The sequence below is a fragment of the Neopsephotus bourkii genome, unplaced genomic scaffold (assembly GCF_033783945.1).
Source record: "Neopsephotus bourkii isolate Nb327-2 ecotype Australia unplaced genomic scaffold, CSIRO-AGI_Nbou_v1 NB_756, whole genome shotgun sequence".
Taxonomy (NCBI): domain Eukaryota; kingdom Metazoa; phylum Chordata; class Aves; order Psittaciformes; family Psittacidae; genus Neopsephotus; species Neopsephotus bourkii.
In genome coordinates, this window is record NW_026901254.1 from 1,072,321 (window position 1) to 1,089,486 (window position 17,166).

General features: G+C 39.4%; 1 protein-coding gene across 2 annotated transcripts; it reads left to right on the forward strand.

Moving 5' to 3' along the window:
• The first annotated feature begins 3,178 nt into the window (after positions 1–3,178).
• On the forward strand, positions 3,179–12,614 carry KLHL31 (kelch like family member 31). 2 transcript variants are annotated; one of them, XM_061354943.1, is made up of 3 exons: positions 3,179–3,356; positions 5,616–6,819; positions 8,469–12,614. In XM_061354943.1, exons 2-3 carry the CDS (start codon positions 5,648–5,650, stop codon positions 9,199–9,201), a joined length of 1,905 nt encoding a protein of 634 aa, XP_061210927.1. In that variant the 5' UTR covers positions 3,179–3,356; positions 5,616–5,647; the 3' UTR covers positions 9,202–12,614. The 2 variants fall into 2 exon arrangements, with proteins under 2 accessions (XP_061210927.1, XP_061210928.1); XM_061354944.1 differs by having other exon boundaries at positions 5,646–6,819.
• Positions 12,615–17,166: the final 4,552 nt, after the last annotated feature.

Here is a 17,166-nt window from a genome sequence, read left to right on the forward strand (position 1 = left end):
TCATATAGATTATGTGATTGAAGCTGGGTTTCCCATGAGTTGTTTGAAAGCCTTAATTATCAAGTTACTGGGTTTTCTGGGATGAGAAAAATATCTATGCTGCAATTCTGCCCAGTTATTCTGAAATACCATGATTTCTTGCTATTGAAGAAAAAAAACATTTAAACTCTAAAAAAAACTTTCCTACAAGAAAAGTATTTCTAGCCCAGATCTAACTGCAGTATTTTTCTTATTGCCTGTTATAACCGGCAGAAGAAAGAATTCCAAGTTTACTTGTTCTTCAAAACTGCTGGCCGATGTTGATTGTTACAAGAATTCATTTGTTTTGCATCAGTGTAGGACTCCTGTCAGGTCTATCCTAGGATCTTCGACATGCACTACTGCATCATCTTTGGCTGAGTGTACACAAAGGGCTTAGAGCAAACAAAGCAGCCATGATCTAAATCTGAGCCCGAGTTTTGTAAACATCTTCAGTTGACCAAGGTAAAGTCTCCATGTGGCCATGCTGTGATGCTTGAATTCCACCGTCAATTTAAGGCATGCTGACTTAAAAAAAAAGGCTTTACATTTTCCAGAAAGAGTGCAGTAACTGTTGTGCATGGATTATAAAACATGGTCTCAATTGCCTTAAGGCCTGTCTGTGCTGATACGAGAACTTTCCCTATTGCTGATTCTGACTTTCCCCCCCTAAAAATGTTAAAACATTACTGCATGACCTGCTACTGCTGCATGGATTGATAGTATTGTGCTTAGTCATTCACATATACCAGTTGATTATGGAGCAAATTACATATTTTTTTCCCCAAGATTCACTCATACCTAAAACAATACAGCCAGACAGGCAAAAAAGGTACTACTCCCTCTTGTAGCAGAGAGGATAATACATAATGTCATTCCAAGAACTTAAATCAATATCAAAATGTTTTATAGTAATTAATTTCAATTACAGTGGAAAAGAAATAAGCAGAAATGCAAGAGTTTATTTTCAAAATATAAGGGAAACAATGTTAAGAAAATCTGAAAATTAAAAACCATATTAAATCAACATTTTATTAAAATGTATCATGATATGCAGCTAAACCTGGTACTGGTTATTTTCTGAAAGACTTTATGTACAAATTAATGGAAAATGGTATGACTAGTTCCAAGATCAGCTTGCATGCCGCATAATGCCAAGTGCGCTATCAGTTGTCTTCTGATTTAGTTAACCAAGTAACTAAAGGTTCAATGGGTTTTTTCCCTAGCATACAGACAAAGTTTGAGAATTATGGCAGATGTTTGAGAACTATGGCAGAGATTGCATCAGCATTAGTACACTGAGATGCTGAGACATGCCCCACAAGTTCATCATTGCTATTCTGCACAGCTCAAAGCATGTTCAGCAGTTTCTGGAAATTAGATACTAGTTTTGTGTTTTCGCTTGGGATATATCCCCGTTGTCATTTGTGTGGGTTTTTTCAACAGTGAATCATATATGGATGTTGAAACACATCTGTAGAAACTGCATGCAACTTACATTTATTTTACAGTGTGCTAGTAAATCTTAAAGGTATGGTATGAGACTTAGAATAATCTTTTATTTTATACAGATCATGGAAGTATATTAATTCTGTAGAACTAGTGTCCCCTTTATTAAGAAAAGAAAATAAATATTTCTCTGAAAAATGTTGGCTTTTTAGGACATCTTAAAATTATAAAAACTCATAAAAGTAATTCTAAGAACTTCAATATCAAAATGTTTTATAGTCATTAATTTCAGGCGTGAAAAGGGAACACTGAGTAATTTGGGTTCCCTGGTATGTGTATGTTTGGGAGTCTTGTATTAGAAATATGCCTGTTCTATCTACAAAAAGTGGTTTTGCAAGTTCTTAAAACTCATGAAGCACAGCAGCAAATATTCTTTGTGTAAAAATCACTGCAGCTTCAAAAGAAGTTAAGTGTCCATGTAGGGAACTTTGCGATTAGGTTGAACTGGTAAATTGAAATATAGTGAAATGTGTTAAGATGAAAATAGATGCCATTTTACCTATTAAATTGGTAATATATTGAGTTGTATATTTGAGGCAGTAGGAATCTACACATGAGAAAAAAAAAATACATTGTATATTAAGGAGAAGTTTCTAAGATATGTTTTAAAATAAGGCTTTATCCTTAACTTTTCACAGCTGTGACCCTATTTTTCATAAGGAAAGCTGATTACCTTGTTGCTTTTGGGAAGGCTTGGCTCTACATTCCTCTCCTTCACTCATTTCCAATATCCTTCCCTTCCCGTGCAGTCACTCACACCCCTTTTATCTCTCCCATAGGATGAAATTCTCCTGTGATGTGGAAGTTTGGCTTTATATTATTCCTGAGGTTAACTGGCAAGAGGTGGTGGTTATTCTGGTGTATGACATAACTCACAAGTTAGGGTGTTCTTGCAAGACAGAAGATCAGAGTTCACACCTCTCTGCAAATACATCAGGGGATGTGAGTCAGTCTCCTTGAAAGCCGGTGCAAGTCTTTATGAAAGCAGTGACCTAAATCCAAGAAATAGGACATGGCTGTGAATCCCCATCAGCTGGTCTCCTTCCCTCTGCCCAGAGTTAAGCACTGAAATCCTGGAAAAGTGAAACTAAAGTGCCAGCTTTTCATTGGGCTTTCCTGCTGGTTATTTTATGTCATAGAATACCATAATCACAGAATATTTTGGGTTGGAAGGGATCTTCAGAGATCATCCAGTCCAACCCTCCTGCCAGAGGACACCTTCCACTAGACCACATTGCTCAAAGCCCCATCCATTCTGACCTTGAACACTTCCAGGGATGGGGCAGCCACAACTTCTCTGGGCAACCTGTGCCAGTGTCTCACCACCCTCATTGTAAAAAATACCTTCTTTATGTCCAATCTAATCCTGTCCCCTTGAAAATACTGGCTTTCACCCAGGCACTTAGCTTTGAGGTAGGGAAACCAGTAGTCCACCTGGGACAGTTATTACCTGCTGTCGATCTACATTCTTCACCTTCCCCTCCCTTTTCTCCCTCATACCTGTGCATTTGGAGGGTCCAAGCTTGTCCCCCCGGTTTCCAGAGGCCAGGCAGCCCAGGGAAGCTGAGCTCCTGTAGCTGGGCAGAGACAGGGAGCGAGGCACAGAGAGGAGGGGTCATTTTAAAGAGCACCCAAGTGCAGGCTCCGGTCTCTTTTGCTCACTGTGACAGCAAAGCGTGACACTGGAAACCACAAGCTGGGACTTACCAAGTGGCCTCTGGTCTTTTTTTACTGCATTTCCTCTCTTTTTGTCTTATCATTTTCCAAGGAGGAGGCATTTTCACTGACAGCTTCTTGAACAGCTCTGGGACAACATTTTTCTGAGGAGGGTAAGGGGTTTTTAACTCCTCACTTTGATAGTGTTTAGAAGACAACATTTTAAGGGAGGGGGGAGAGGTTAGTTGTTTCAATATACTGGTTTGGGACCTCGAGTGTCCTTTGTCTTGGGTTGTATTTAAGCTAAAATAAGTTAGATGAAAACAAACTGCTATAGAAAACCAAATCATCCAGGGTTTTGTTTTCAAAGTTCAATAACTTGAATTTATTATAAGATCATTTGATTTGTTTCATAGTTTTTGCATGTCCTGTCACTTGTGTGCTTATGCACTAAACTAGCTGGTGACATTTCTGCTGATGGAAAAATGTATTTCAGGAAAAAACTTTGGAAAGTGGACATTTTTTAACAGCTTAGAATGTCATGTATTTAAATGAGCTATGCAATGACACAGTGAGCCAATAAACATTAAGTGCTGCATGTATTAAACTTTTTAAGTTATGGGTCTCTAAAAGTATTTAGAACCACAAATATGGCTGCCAAAATATATGCTTTTGCCAGCTACGAAGTTGTGGCTATTATGCAAAGACACCCCAAAAGCTGATGTTTTGCTTTATTCTGCGCCAACAAATATACACCACACTTGCAGTAGCATAGTTTTTTTTTCAACAAATGTTGTGTTAAACACTGAAGTATACTAAAACACCAGCTGTATATTCAATTGAACCTGTCTTAAAATGGCAAGCTGCTAGGAGGTTGCTATTCTGGGAGGTGACTCTGATAGGTCTCAACAGATGCAGCTCCTGGAATGCAGCCGGAGCAGGGGGGAGCTGGGCAGCAGCTGACCCCTGCTCTGGCATACAGACATTTCAGGGATCACAGCTCACGTCAGCACGGGTTGACACTGACACTTGTGGCACACATGGCCTTCTCCCCAGCCTGCTCTGCACATGGTCATCACCCAGCAGCAGCAGCAAAAAAAGTCCTGGTGCTCATAGGCAGCAACCATTCCTTTCTATAATTAAATTATCATTTTGTTATGTGCTGTGTGCTTAAAGAAAAAAATGATGTGCTGAGGTTCTAGACTGACATATTACTGAAGTCTTTTTATTAAGTAATATAAAATAATCCAGATATTTGTTTTATCATCAAGTAGTGTTTCTTCACATTCTTGTTTTTATGAGTGCAAGGATAACAAAGAAAATTAGCATGTATAAATTGTTTTAAAATCAATGGATATACTGGAGTAAATGCTATACTTGAAACTAAATGCATACTGATCTCAGCAATTTTGTTTTAACTGTGTAATTGCAGATCAGTGTATATTTGCATATACATTTATTTGTTAGAAATAGCACCTTTGAAAACTACTGAGGAGCCACCTCAGATTGCATTTGACAAAAATGTGGCTTTTCATTTCAGCAAGAGCTGGAACTTGCCTAGAGTTGATACATGTAATTCAAGTATCCATTCTAACATAACTGTAGAAGAGTAATTCTTATCTTCACACATAAGGAACTTGTTTAACATAGGACGTCCTGCTAGAGTTTGCATGGCATTTTTTAACTACAAGTTAGACATCTCCCTAGACCTCCACAAAATCCTAAAGTAAGACTAATAATTTCAAATTACTGACGCTGAAAAGCAAACAAAGTGCGCTATAAGCAGAAAGTATTTGTGAATCTGACGTGGGAAACAGAATATCATCAGTCTACAAAATAAAAACTTACAAAAAGCTGGAAGCAATTTGGAGCAGATCCTAAATCATACTGAAATTTGCTTTCTCTTCCTGTCTTATCTTGCTTGCTTTTTTTTTTTTTTTTCTTTAAGCATGTCTCACACTTTTTCTGGTCAAACTCTGAACTCAGCTGTAAGTCAGTACTGGCCCTGGAGTAAGGACAAACAAAGTTGGGGGTCCCTATCTTTCCTATGTTTCAGACTAATGAATTCAGCCCTGTTAAATGAATGAACCTGTCTGATTTAGACATATATTTACATAATTTTACACTCTGGCAAACTCATTTTTAGTATTTAACTCTTTGGATGTGGTGATAACAGGTGAATGTTAATTTATGAACTTGTTTAAAAAACAAAAAAAAATTCCTTGTAGGTGCATCCTTCACAATGTGAGTATTGATTGTTATTAAGAAGCAGCCACACTAGAATCTAGGACAGTGTAATAGTTTTTAGTAAGAGATTATCCTGTGTGTTCTGGTTTATATGTATTGACAAAGGTTAGATTTGTTGCATAATCACATAGCTATTAAATTTCACAACTGCAGTGGAGCCCTAAACATTTTAATTTTATTTTTAGCAAGCTCTTGGCTGTAATACTTCATTGCAGTCATGGCCCCTAAGAAGAAGAATGTGAAAAAGAACAAATCAGATATCAATGAAATGACTATCATTGTGGAAGATGGTCCCCTCAGTAAACTAAATGGCTTGAATGGACTCTTAGATGGAGGAAATGGTTTCAGCTGCATTTCATCTGAAGTTGCTGACCCATTATATAGTCCAAATCTCTTGGAAGGTCTAAGCAGAATGAGACAAGAGAATTTTCTTTGTGACTTGACTATCAGTACCAAAACAAAATCCTTCAGCGTTCATAAGGTTGTGATGGCTTCAAGCAGTGACTACTTTCACAACATCTTAAAGAAAGATCCATCCACTCAAAGAGTGGACCTCAACGATGTATCCCCATTGGGTCTAGCTACTGTTATTACCTATGCTTACACAGGAAAGCTTACTCTCTCACTTTATACAATAGGTAGTATTATTTCCACAGCGATTTATCTGCAGATTCACACCCTTGTAAAGATGTGCTGTGATTTTCTAATTCAAGAAATCAGTGTTGAGAATTGTATGTACGTTGCCAATATTGCAGAAACATATGGACTAAAAGCAACCAAGGAAGCTGCGCACAAATTCATTAGAGACAACTTCATTGAATTTTCAGAAACGGATCAGTTCTTAAAACTTACCTTTGATCAGATTAACGAACTTCTTGCAGATGATGACTTGCAGTTGCCTTCTGAAATTGTTGCATTCCAGATTGCAATAAAATGGCTGGAATTTGACCAAAAAAGAGTAAAGTATGCTGCCGATCTCTTAAGTAACATCCGTTTTGGTACCATCTCAGCCCAAGATCTTGTCAATTATGTTCAGACTGTCCCAAGAATGATGCAAGATGCAGACTGCCATAAGCTCCTAGTGGATGCCATGAACTACCATTTGCTTCCCTATCACCAGAATACACTTCAGTCCAGAAGAACAAGGATCCGTGGAGGTTTCAGAGTCTTAGTTACTGTTGGGGGGCGCCCTGCTCTAACAGAAAAGTCTCTTAGCAGAGACATCTTATACAGAGATCCTGAAAATGGATGGAAGAAGCTGAGTGAAATGCCAGCTAAAAGTTTTAACCAGTGTGTCACAGTGATGGATGGATTTCTTTACGTGGCTGGTGGGGAAGACCAGAATGATGCCAGGAACCAAGCCAAGCATGCAGTCAGCAATTTCTGCAGGTATCTGGTTATTTCTTTAAAAGGCATGGAGAGACCTATTTCACACAATGCAGGTAGATAGATTGACCTGGGGCGGTTTGGGGGAGGTATGGATGCTATTCTATATTAAAGCTTGAATGGACAAAAATACTCAACTGAAGCTATGCAAAAACTGTGGTTGCACATGCAAAGTGAGAAGTGAGGAAAACCAAGAAAACTTTGAGTGGAGGAAGTAAATAGGAACATAAATAGGAAGTTCTGGGATGTTCTAAGGTATCTAATCAGACAAGGTGAGACATTTTAAATTTCAAGTTCTTCTGATGCCTCACAGAAAATTCTGAAAAACACCTTTTAGGTGTTGTAATCCTGACTTCCTATGCAGTATCCACTATATTTTGAACAGCTTTATAATGCATTTTATATCCTTTACCTTTTTTATTTATCAGGAGATTAGAAACAATGTCATTGTCTCTTGAAGGCTATATTTCTTTTCTAAAGTGTACTCCAAATAATAGCTCACTTCTGAAATATTGCAGTTCCTATCTATAGTCATACAAAGTTAATGAATTAAGAACCTTCTCTAGATGAAATTTACCATGTCATCTACTTTATCAGAAAAATATGCCACATAAAGAAGATTATGCTGTTGCTCTCCCCATCCTCTGTCTTTAGTCTGTCACAGTCTCAGAAAGAGCTGTGGCTTGATGCACACCTTGGTTGTGGAGAATCCTTATGGTCCATGGCTGAGTGGGTTCTGCTCCCTGTTCTGCCATTAACCTCGAGCATGTCAAGACACATCAGTATGTCTGTGGATTTGCTTTCAGAGCTGCAGATGACAATGCTGAATGGCAGCTAACAATTAGAATTTACTTTCTCATAGTCTTTTCCTTGTGTGATTCTCTCAGTATGCAACAGGAGAAATCCGCTCAGTATGCAACAGGAGAAATATGCTGGCCTACTAATGTACGTCACTCAACTTTCTCAGGAGTTATAATTTGCTATTTCTTATTAAATAAGCTGATTTCTTATGTAAGAAATTCCTGTTCAGGTAGGAATGGTGTTATAAAGCAAAGATGTTCTTGCTATTTAAACCTTATCCCATATGAGTGGCAGGGAAAGAACACTTACCATTTAGAAAGTACTAAAAAGATTCAAGTATAGATCATAGGCTCATAGAATAGTTTAGATTGGAAGAGACCCTCAAAGATCATCCAGTCCAACCGGGCAGCAGTAAGCAGAGACATCTTCGACTAGATCAGCCTGCTCTAACACCTAAATTTTTTTAAAACTCTTTGACTTAATTTTCTCATATTTGCTGCAGGTTTAAACTGCAAAAAATCCCTCTAAAATCTCTACTGTATGTTGAAAGTATCTCTTCCCAGTATTCTGATGAGATTATTGTACAAAATAAATTACGGAAGAGTCAGATTTACTTGATCGAAATAATAACAGGTTTGAACGATACAGATTTTTTTCCCCAATTAAAAAATAAATGTATTTGGAAACTTAACTAGGAATACCTGTTTCATTCCACTGGCTTCTAATAGGTTGAATAACTAAATTCAATTTAACAACTTTGCTTTTGCAGCAGTACTGGGGCTGAGACAGGACTGGAGAATTTAGCAGAGCATGTGTAAGAGACAGTTACCCTCTTTTTTTAATGCTTTCAGATATGACCCTCGTTTCAACACCTGGATTCACCTGGCAAACATGAATCAGCGGCGCACCCACTTTAGCCTGAATGTGTTCAGTGGCCTCCTTTATGCAGTAGGTGGCCGCAACTCTGAGGGGTGCCTCTCCTCGATTGAGTGCTACGTGCCTGCAACCAACCAGTGGCAGATGAAGGCACCCCTGGAGGTGCCCAGGTGCTGCCATGCCAGTGCAGTGGTGGATGGTCGGATCCTGGTCACAGGAGGTTACATTAATAATGCTTACTCTCGCTCGGTGTGCATGTATGACCCCAGTAAAGATAGCTGGCAGGATAAGTCCAGCCTCAGCACCCCAAGGGGGTGGCACTGCGCAGTGTCCCTTCTAGAGAGGGTCTATGTTATGGGTGGGTCTCAGCTAGGGGGGCGAGCTGAAAGGGTCGATGTACTCCCTGTGGAGTGTTACAGTCCTTACACAGGGCAGTGGAGTTACGTGGCGCCACTTCAAACTGGAGTTAGTACAGCTGGTGCCTCCATCCTTAACGGGAAAATTTACTTAGTGGGTGGCTGGAATGAAATTGAAAAAAAATATAAGAAGTGCATTCAGTGCTATAACCCAGATCTCAATGAATGGACAGAGGAAGATGAGCTGCCTGAGGCCACTGTGGGTGTATCCTGTTGTACCATATCCATGCCCAGCACCAAGACGAGGGAGTCCAGGGCCAGCTCAGTCTCTTCTGTCCCAGTCAGTATTTAAATACGGGTCTAACCAGCAATATGTAAAAATGTTTACCAGCACAGCAGTATGATTAACCCTTTAAGTAGCATTTTTGTGCTTACATGGGAAAAAATAATTGGCTTTGCAAAAGTTTTAACAGTGCAAATTGACAAATTTTCATGGTCATGCAGGTGGTATGAAACAGCATATCAGGGTTAAGATTAATTTCTTAGCAGGAAGAGAGAGTTAATCCATAATCCCATAAATGCAGACTTTCATTCTCTTCCTGACTTTACCACTGACTTAGTGTACTATCTGTGGCAAATCATTTCATTTTGTTGTGCCTTGGTTTCCTCACCTGAAAAATAGAGATAAACTTGCTTTAGAGAATTGTTGAGAGGCTTTTTAAATACTGAGTTTGCAATGCTTGCAGAACCCCAAATGGAAATCAAATATTGCTAGTAATAAATCTCAACATACATCAGAAATGTGCCATGTCTTCATAAAATTGATCAGGTTTGTTCTTTTCTAAACATATTCTATTTTGACAAATGGAAGGAAAAAAAATAGCATATGGCATGTGCATACTTTCCTTCCGGGCCAGTGGTATTCACAAGAAATTTCTCAAAACATTTTCTCCTTCAGAAGTTAGATCCCATGAGATTCTGCCATGAAACCCTTTAATTCTCATATCTAATGCTGTGTCATGACTTTCAGGATCCGAATCCAACAAAATCCATCTTAGTTCATGAAAGTGCTATGGGCCAGCCCCAAGGGCTGTCTTGGGTGCCAGACTGCTCTCTTGACCTCCATGTGTACATCAAGGAACATCATCTCCTCCTCATGCCAGGCAGACATTCCTGTCATTACAGGTAGAAGGCAAGTCAGTATGTCTTCAGTCTGTCTTCTCCTGTTCCTACTCTTCTCATCTATGTAGGAATGTACCTGTGGCTTTTCTTCTTCTCCGGGAAGGCCCTCACCAATGCAAGGATCTAGGAGCTGTCACAGCAGAGGCAAAACTTGGAAGCTGAGTTCATACCAGTAGGCACCAAGGGCTAATGGTGTCTGAGCTTGGAGCAGATGCACAAAGCCTCTCTGTCACCCAGTATTATACTGGCAAATAACAGTGGAATGAGGAACAAAGATGGAATAAGGACTGCAGGATTTGCCTTTAAGGATAGGATATGTGAGGGAAACAGCAAATCATGTGAAAACTGGATGAAGTTAAATAGACTTTCCTTAATAGGAACAAAGAGATACCTTAACACCTTTCTTACCAGGTGTAGGCACTACATCACCCAAAGTAATCTCCTCCTAAGCATACCAGTATGTACCTCCTTTTGAAGCTTTCAGTCCTATTTATGGAGGTTTTATTCACATTTATCCAAAGGCTAGACTAATGGTGTGCCTATTGAAGTCTGTGAAGTTCTCCCAGGGAGTACAGAGAAGTCTTTGCTCAATTTAGATTATTTTCAAGAACTTTTCTTCCTAAATTCAGCATGTAGTGGGGGAATTAAGCATGAAACCTAATCCTATTCCCTTAGCAGAAGAGATATGGAGTCTGTAATGTCCCCTGAGAATCTGATACCGAAGGACTGCTGTCAGCACAAAATGTCTACATCCTTCTATTTGGGAAGGAAAGAAGCAATACAAGGAACTGTAATGATTTAATATATGTAAAAAGGTAGAAGTTCACTGTCCTTAACATATTCATAGAGGCTTCACACGCAGTTTCATCATATTATCATTGACACCCCCAGGCCCTGATGTCAATGAGAAGGCATGCTTTTAGCAATATTTATAAGGCAGACAAATTTTTATCTCATATGCAAAAGGGGAATGCTATAAAATTGTCTGTAAACACAGATGTTGAGGCAAGCATCTTCAGGACTCATGCTCTGCTCTGTAGCTTTGTCGCAGCTACATATTGAGCATCAGCATTAGCATGACACAGCATTAGAGATGAAGTAATTCACTCAGTTACTGAGATTAAACTCCATGGTACATGGTCCTGTTTTCCAGTTCTAACTAAGTGTTAATATCTGCATCCTGACTACACAATTTTAAATCCTACATTCTGCTTTTGAGTACTGCATATTATTACAATATAATGCAACTCAATGACTTTTGGTCAGAGTAGCAATGTCGTATAGTTTTGTTTAATTTAATTAGCATAAAGTTATCCTTTATCCCATTGAATTCAAATGAATAATAATTCAAACCCACAATCACAGAACAAAACATGGGATTATGTAACAGAGTAAGATTACTTTGGGTTTAATATGAAAATGCTGTTCTTGCCCATTCCAGTCACCAAAAGCTTCCTGTGGATGAGAACAAAATTTCTCTTTTCCCAAAGCTGTGCCCATGTGTTCCATATAAAAATATTTAGGAAACTCTTTAAAAAATCCATCTGCTCCTTTTTTCCTTTTTTGAAATTTTAATACTGTTACATGAAGTAGCTTATCCAGTCAGTCCAATCTAGACACCTATACACATATCCAATTATAACTGTATACATACTCCAGCTATTTAGTGTTTCAAGGTACCCATGAGATGGTATTTAGGAACTGAAGAAACAATTATTTTGGCCTCAAATATCCTTGGATGAATCTGTCATAAACAAGTGTCTCTTTTTCCCTTTAGGAATTCAGTTCCAAAATTATATGAGTAGTCAAACATTGCTGCATACTCTCTTATTTGTGAGCCAACACTTCCTATACATCAACAACCATCTTCTGTTTCTGAGTAGAAAGTTATTTGTGAGTGATGGGCTAAGTGCAATGAAACTACTCTCTTACTACTTAAAGGGTTAAAAGCACTGGGGGCCAAATCCTTCTCATCTCACTCAGAAAAAAGTTCCATTGACTTCAGTGGGACTACTGAATAAGGTGTACAGGATTTCGAACTCTTGGCCAAATTCTGGCAGAACAGTAGATACAGATGCCTTGCCAAAACTGTCATACCCAGAAGGAAAGCTGCTCTACAGCCCCTACTGCCCTTGGCCGTGACAAATCCATAAAGACTTGTCCTAGGATAGGAGCCAAGTACACTGGCTATGTGTTCTTTCTATAGCAGAAATTAGGCACACACTTCAGGCCAAAAATTGTAGGTAGGTTAATAAATGGTATTGTTATCAGTACAGCACTTTAGGGTGACTTTATATTATTTTCTCTAAACATCTGTTTAGGCTTCAGCTGCACGTTGAGCCAGGATTTGGACCTCAATATGTGACAATATTAGCTGGACTTAGTATTATTTTGATCATACCAATGTATTCAGCTATTTGTGACATTTTTATGTACAATCTTGTTTTGTTAGAACTGTGAAAAATGGTTTGTGTGTTGTGTTTTATTGTCCAGTACGGTATTTGCAATCTCCAGGTGTTTTAATAACAACATCTCAGTTGAACTTCAAATATTGTATATCCCAAAAATAAATTTTGAAATGCAGTTTAGGAAGTTCTGGATATGGTAATATCAAGTATAGTAAAGGGCTGCCAACTGTACAAGATGCAGATTGTCAAAACACTACAGGGATCTTCTTTAACGCTATACTAATGGTAGCTAGATAGGTAGATAGATAGATAGGTAGATAGACAGATAGATAGATATGCTGTTGTCTTCTGTCCATGTATTTTATAGTCAGCAGGGAATTCAGATCTGAAAATAAACTTTCTTCAGTCTGTGAGTGATAGCATTTGATAATGTTTTGTTTTGTTGTTTATTCATGCTTGTGTAGGTGTACGGGAGAGTGTGTTACAAGGTTGTGAGGGAGGAACTTCCTGTTGGAAAGTTACTGAAAGGAAGATGTTGTGCATAGCTCTTAATCAAGATGAAGTTACAATCATTTAATCTCTTCTTGCAGTTAACCCTGTCCTAGGTTTTCTCCTCTCCGTCTCTCCAGGAGTAGGGGGAGGGCAAGAAGGGGGGGGGGGGAAGTGGGTGGACAAGCTGTCTGGCTGGGGTTAAACCACGACAACCCACAAAATCATCTGTGGATCAGTGAAGAATCCAGTAAGTTTAAGTGCTAACTTCTAGCTGGTCAGAGAAGGAAGAGGACAAAATTAGCTTCAACCAAAGCTATGAGGTGTTGAAAAGTGCTCTATGTGGTCTTGTGGGAAAAAATACATGATGAATGACTGAAATGAATAAGGCTATGGTTTATATTATCCTAAACCTAGATTAGTTGATCTTACAGTTTTAACTCTGCTGGATTTAGGAATAGATTTTCCTTAGTAGCACCTAGATTTGGTAATTCTGGTTGCAAACCCCACAGTCACACAAATAGTTGTATGAGCTTGCATACCTTCTTGAATTCAGTGGGACTTCTATATGCTCTCATGGGTTTATGTTTGGAAAATTAAAATACAGGAACCAAATCCATCAATAGACAAACATCTAATGAAAGCCAATGTCAAGGCATTAGATTGATCCCCAATAACACCATTCAACTACCCACTTACCATGCAGGCATATGAAATTTTTTTGAGATCAGATTTCCCTCTAAGTATTATTTCCTTGGTGATAGATGCTCAGTAAAATCCTATGTATGATCCAAGGAATTCTGTGCAACACACATGATAGAGTGCTCCAGATAGCAGAAAGGGGAAGATGGAGCCCCTTAGAACAGTCAGTAGACTTAAGATTTTGTTCCGAGTTCTCAAGGATGTTTGAGAAGTATGTGCTGGAAAGAAGCACCTACTTCTACACTGCAACACATACCTTTCCATAAGCAGCTTTGCTTACGTTCCATAACTGAGATGATCCAGCCTTTCTTATGAAAAGCAAGGCTCAATTTTAAATTGCCTTTAAGTTAAATTCTCAGTTGAATTGAATTTTCAATCTGTTTTAACCTGGGCTTACCAAACTGGGAGACCTTTTTTGAAGTCTGAATCCACCTGCTTGGAGAATGCAATTGAAACCAATAGTCCTACTATAGTCTCTTGACCCTTCTGCAATAAATCTTACCCTTTTGTTAAAGACCTACTTTGTGTAAGTAATCAAAAACATTGTAATGCACAGATTTATACGTTGACTTGTCAATGCAAGAGGAAGATCTCTTGTTCCTTTATTTTCTTGCCCATAACTGATTGACTTACAGGGCACCAAAGAAGATGCACAGATGTGAACAGTATATCAAGGCTCATCTGTGAATGAATGCCAAAAATCTCATCATTGGTGGCCACAATAAGGAAAAGGGGACATTCTGGACTGCCTGCTGGGAAAAAGGGAGTTGAAAAATGAGTTGCTGGTGCTCATTTGCAAGGGTGACATTGCTCAGAGCTCTGTTCCCAGAAGTTCCCTAAAGAATAAAGGAAAATAAATGCAATTGTATATAGCTTGTGTGAGAGATTCAGTTAATGCCAGATGAGTTTTGCCATGCAAAAGACTAGTATGAGTTTGTTGCTGCCTCAATGAAAACTACATTTTCAATAAAAATATAGGCAGTTAGTAGTCTTCTGAGGAATACATAGTCGATTTCTGTTTGTAAGAATGGGAACACACACATTTAGATACACTGGATGTTACACTAGTTGCTGCCTTGGCAGGTTTTTTTGTCAATGGGAAAAGTTAAAAATAAAACTTATTTGTATAAAGCATTTCCCTGGCTGGTAAGCATTAGACATATTGCTTATACAGATAGGTTTTCTAGTTATACACTTTAAGGATGGACTGTGATAACACAAGGGAACATATTTCAACAGAAAAAAATGTCTGTAAGTGTAATGTGAGAATGTTACTTCTTAAAAGTTAAAATCTGCAGTGCAGCAGTTGCCATTGGGAGGAATAACAGCATGCTGGTATTTTTCATTGTAGGCTTTAAATAAAGCTGTTGACACACACTGCAAACAAATTATTCTTAATGTAAAATCAGTTGGAAACTGCGAGACTCTCTTCCTGACAAACGCCTGGTTGCAGCTGAAATATGCTTTGTTTTCTGAGCCCCGTGCTGATCTTTGTTTTCATATCAGCCAACTGGAATGTTTGTGGCAGCCAGGCTGTCAAACCACCTTCACAATAAGCTACACCGTGTGACACTGGAGCCACTTTTATCTTTTTCATTTTAGTACGAGGAAAACAATTTGCTTTTTAATGATGAATTTCACAGTCATTTGTTGTATTCAAAATGCCTAACAAGAAATTATGTCAAATCAGATGTCTGATGAGCAATTGAACATGTTTTATTTTGGATTGTATGAGTAACAGTACTGGAAATAAAAACATCTACATTTCAAGGAAAAAAGTCTGAATTCTGAAGAGTAATTAAGTTGTGCCATAGATGAGGTCTGAGGTGTCAAAAAGCATTCCCTGTGTTTTGACACCAAGGGCTTGGTTCAGAGGGTGATTTGGCATTTGCAAATGTCACAACCTGAAGCTGTGCAGAAATCATGGATAATGACCATGGGTTCCTAGGATCCTGTAATACACAGGACACAGAGGCGTTATCCTCTAAACTTCCTTATTATAGATTACCACAAATACCACAGAAATCACCCCTAGCAAGTATGCAACCACAGAAATCACCACTAGCAAATACACTAATGGGTAATAAAGCTAATCTAAAGATTAATAAAGTGACTCGATCCTCGGAGATATTCAAACCCCATCTGGACATGGGTCTGGGCAACCGGCTCTAGGTGGCAGTGTTTGAGCGCGGGGTTTGTATGAGACGTCCTAGAGGGCCCTGATGACCTCAGCCCTTCTGTGATTCACCACAAGTACAATCTATGTTATTTTTGTGTTATTTATGTATGGGATTATTGTGAGCCAAACAGTGAATCTGTTGAAGTTACTTACCCAAATGTCATGGTTTAACCCCAGCCGGCAACTAAGTACCACACAGCAACTCACTCACTACCTTAATCCCTGGAGGGTAAGAAGGTAAAACCTGTGGGTTGATGTAAGAATAATTTAATAATCGAAATTAAGTAAAATATAATAATGATAGAAATAAAAGTAACAATAATAATAACAGATTAAAAAAAAAAAGAGCGAGAAGGAGGAATAAAATTCAGAAAACACAAGTGATGTACAATACAGTTGCTCACCACACACAGATACCCAGCAGAGCCGGAGCAGCGACCTGCCCTTCCAGGTAACTTCCCCAGTTTATATACTGGGCATGATGTGCTGTGGTACGGAATACCCCTTTGGCTACTTTGGTTCAGGTGTCCTGTCTCTGCTTCCTCCTGGCTTCTTGTGCCCCTCCTCAATGGCAGAGCATGAGAGACTGAAAAGTCCTTGACTTAGGATAAACTCTGCTGAGCAACAGCTAAAACACTGGTGTGTTATCAGCATCGTTCTCAGACTGAAACCAAAACACATCATTGCACCAGCTACCAGGAAGTAAATTAAGTCTATCCCAAAGAGAAGAATTCAGAGTAAAAGCATTGTGGTCTGTACCAAACTGGCACCAGAATAAATCATGACTTTCCATTCTGTGTTCGGTAATCCCACCTTTTAACTACGGTGCAAAGGGTTCTACAGGGAACATTCTTGGTTAGGCAGCGCCCTGAATAGCTACTCGGATATGAACGCCGTGCTGCTTTTCTGGTCGCAACAAAGCTTGTTTTTCTCAGCCGAGGTTGACTTTTTGCCTTTAGTCAAGGACACGCTGTTCTCTCAGTGAATTATATTCGAACTTAAACTCGGCGCCTGTCCCTCACGCGTTCCCAGTGGAGCACCACCCGAGCAGGGCTTTGCTCTGCTGAGTCGTTTCGGGAAGAAGACGCTGGAGGGCACCAGAGGGACGGCTCTGGCAGACTCCGGACTCGGGATAGGAGGCAGCCGGGGCGGGTGGCAGCCGGGTAGCGGGCAGCCGGGGACGGTGCCCTGCGGAAGCAGTCGCGGTAGAAGCGTGTCCCACGGCGTGAGCAGGGTGCCAGGCTCCGCTGTGGCCGTGGGGGGGAAGCATGTGCCGGTGGACAGCTAAGGGCAGTAACGGGGGAAGGCGGAGAGAAAGCCGTAAACCACTCATGTCAGCCAGCAATGCTGGTGGCAG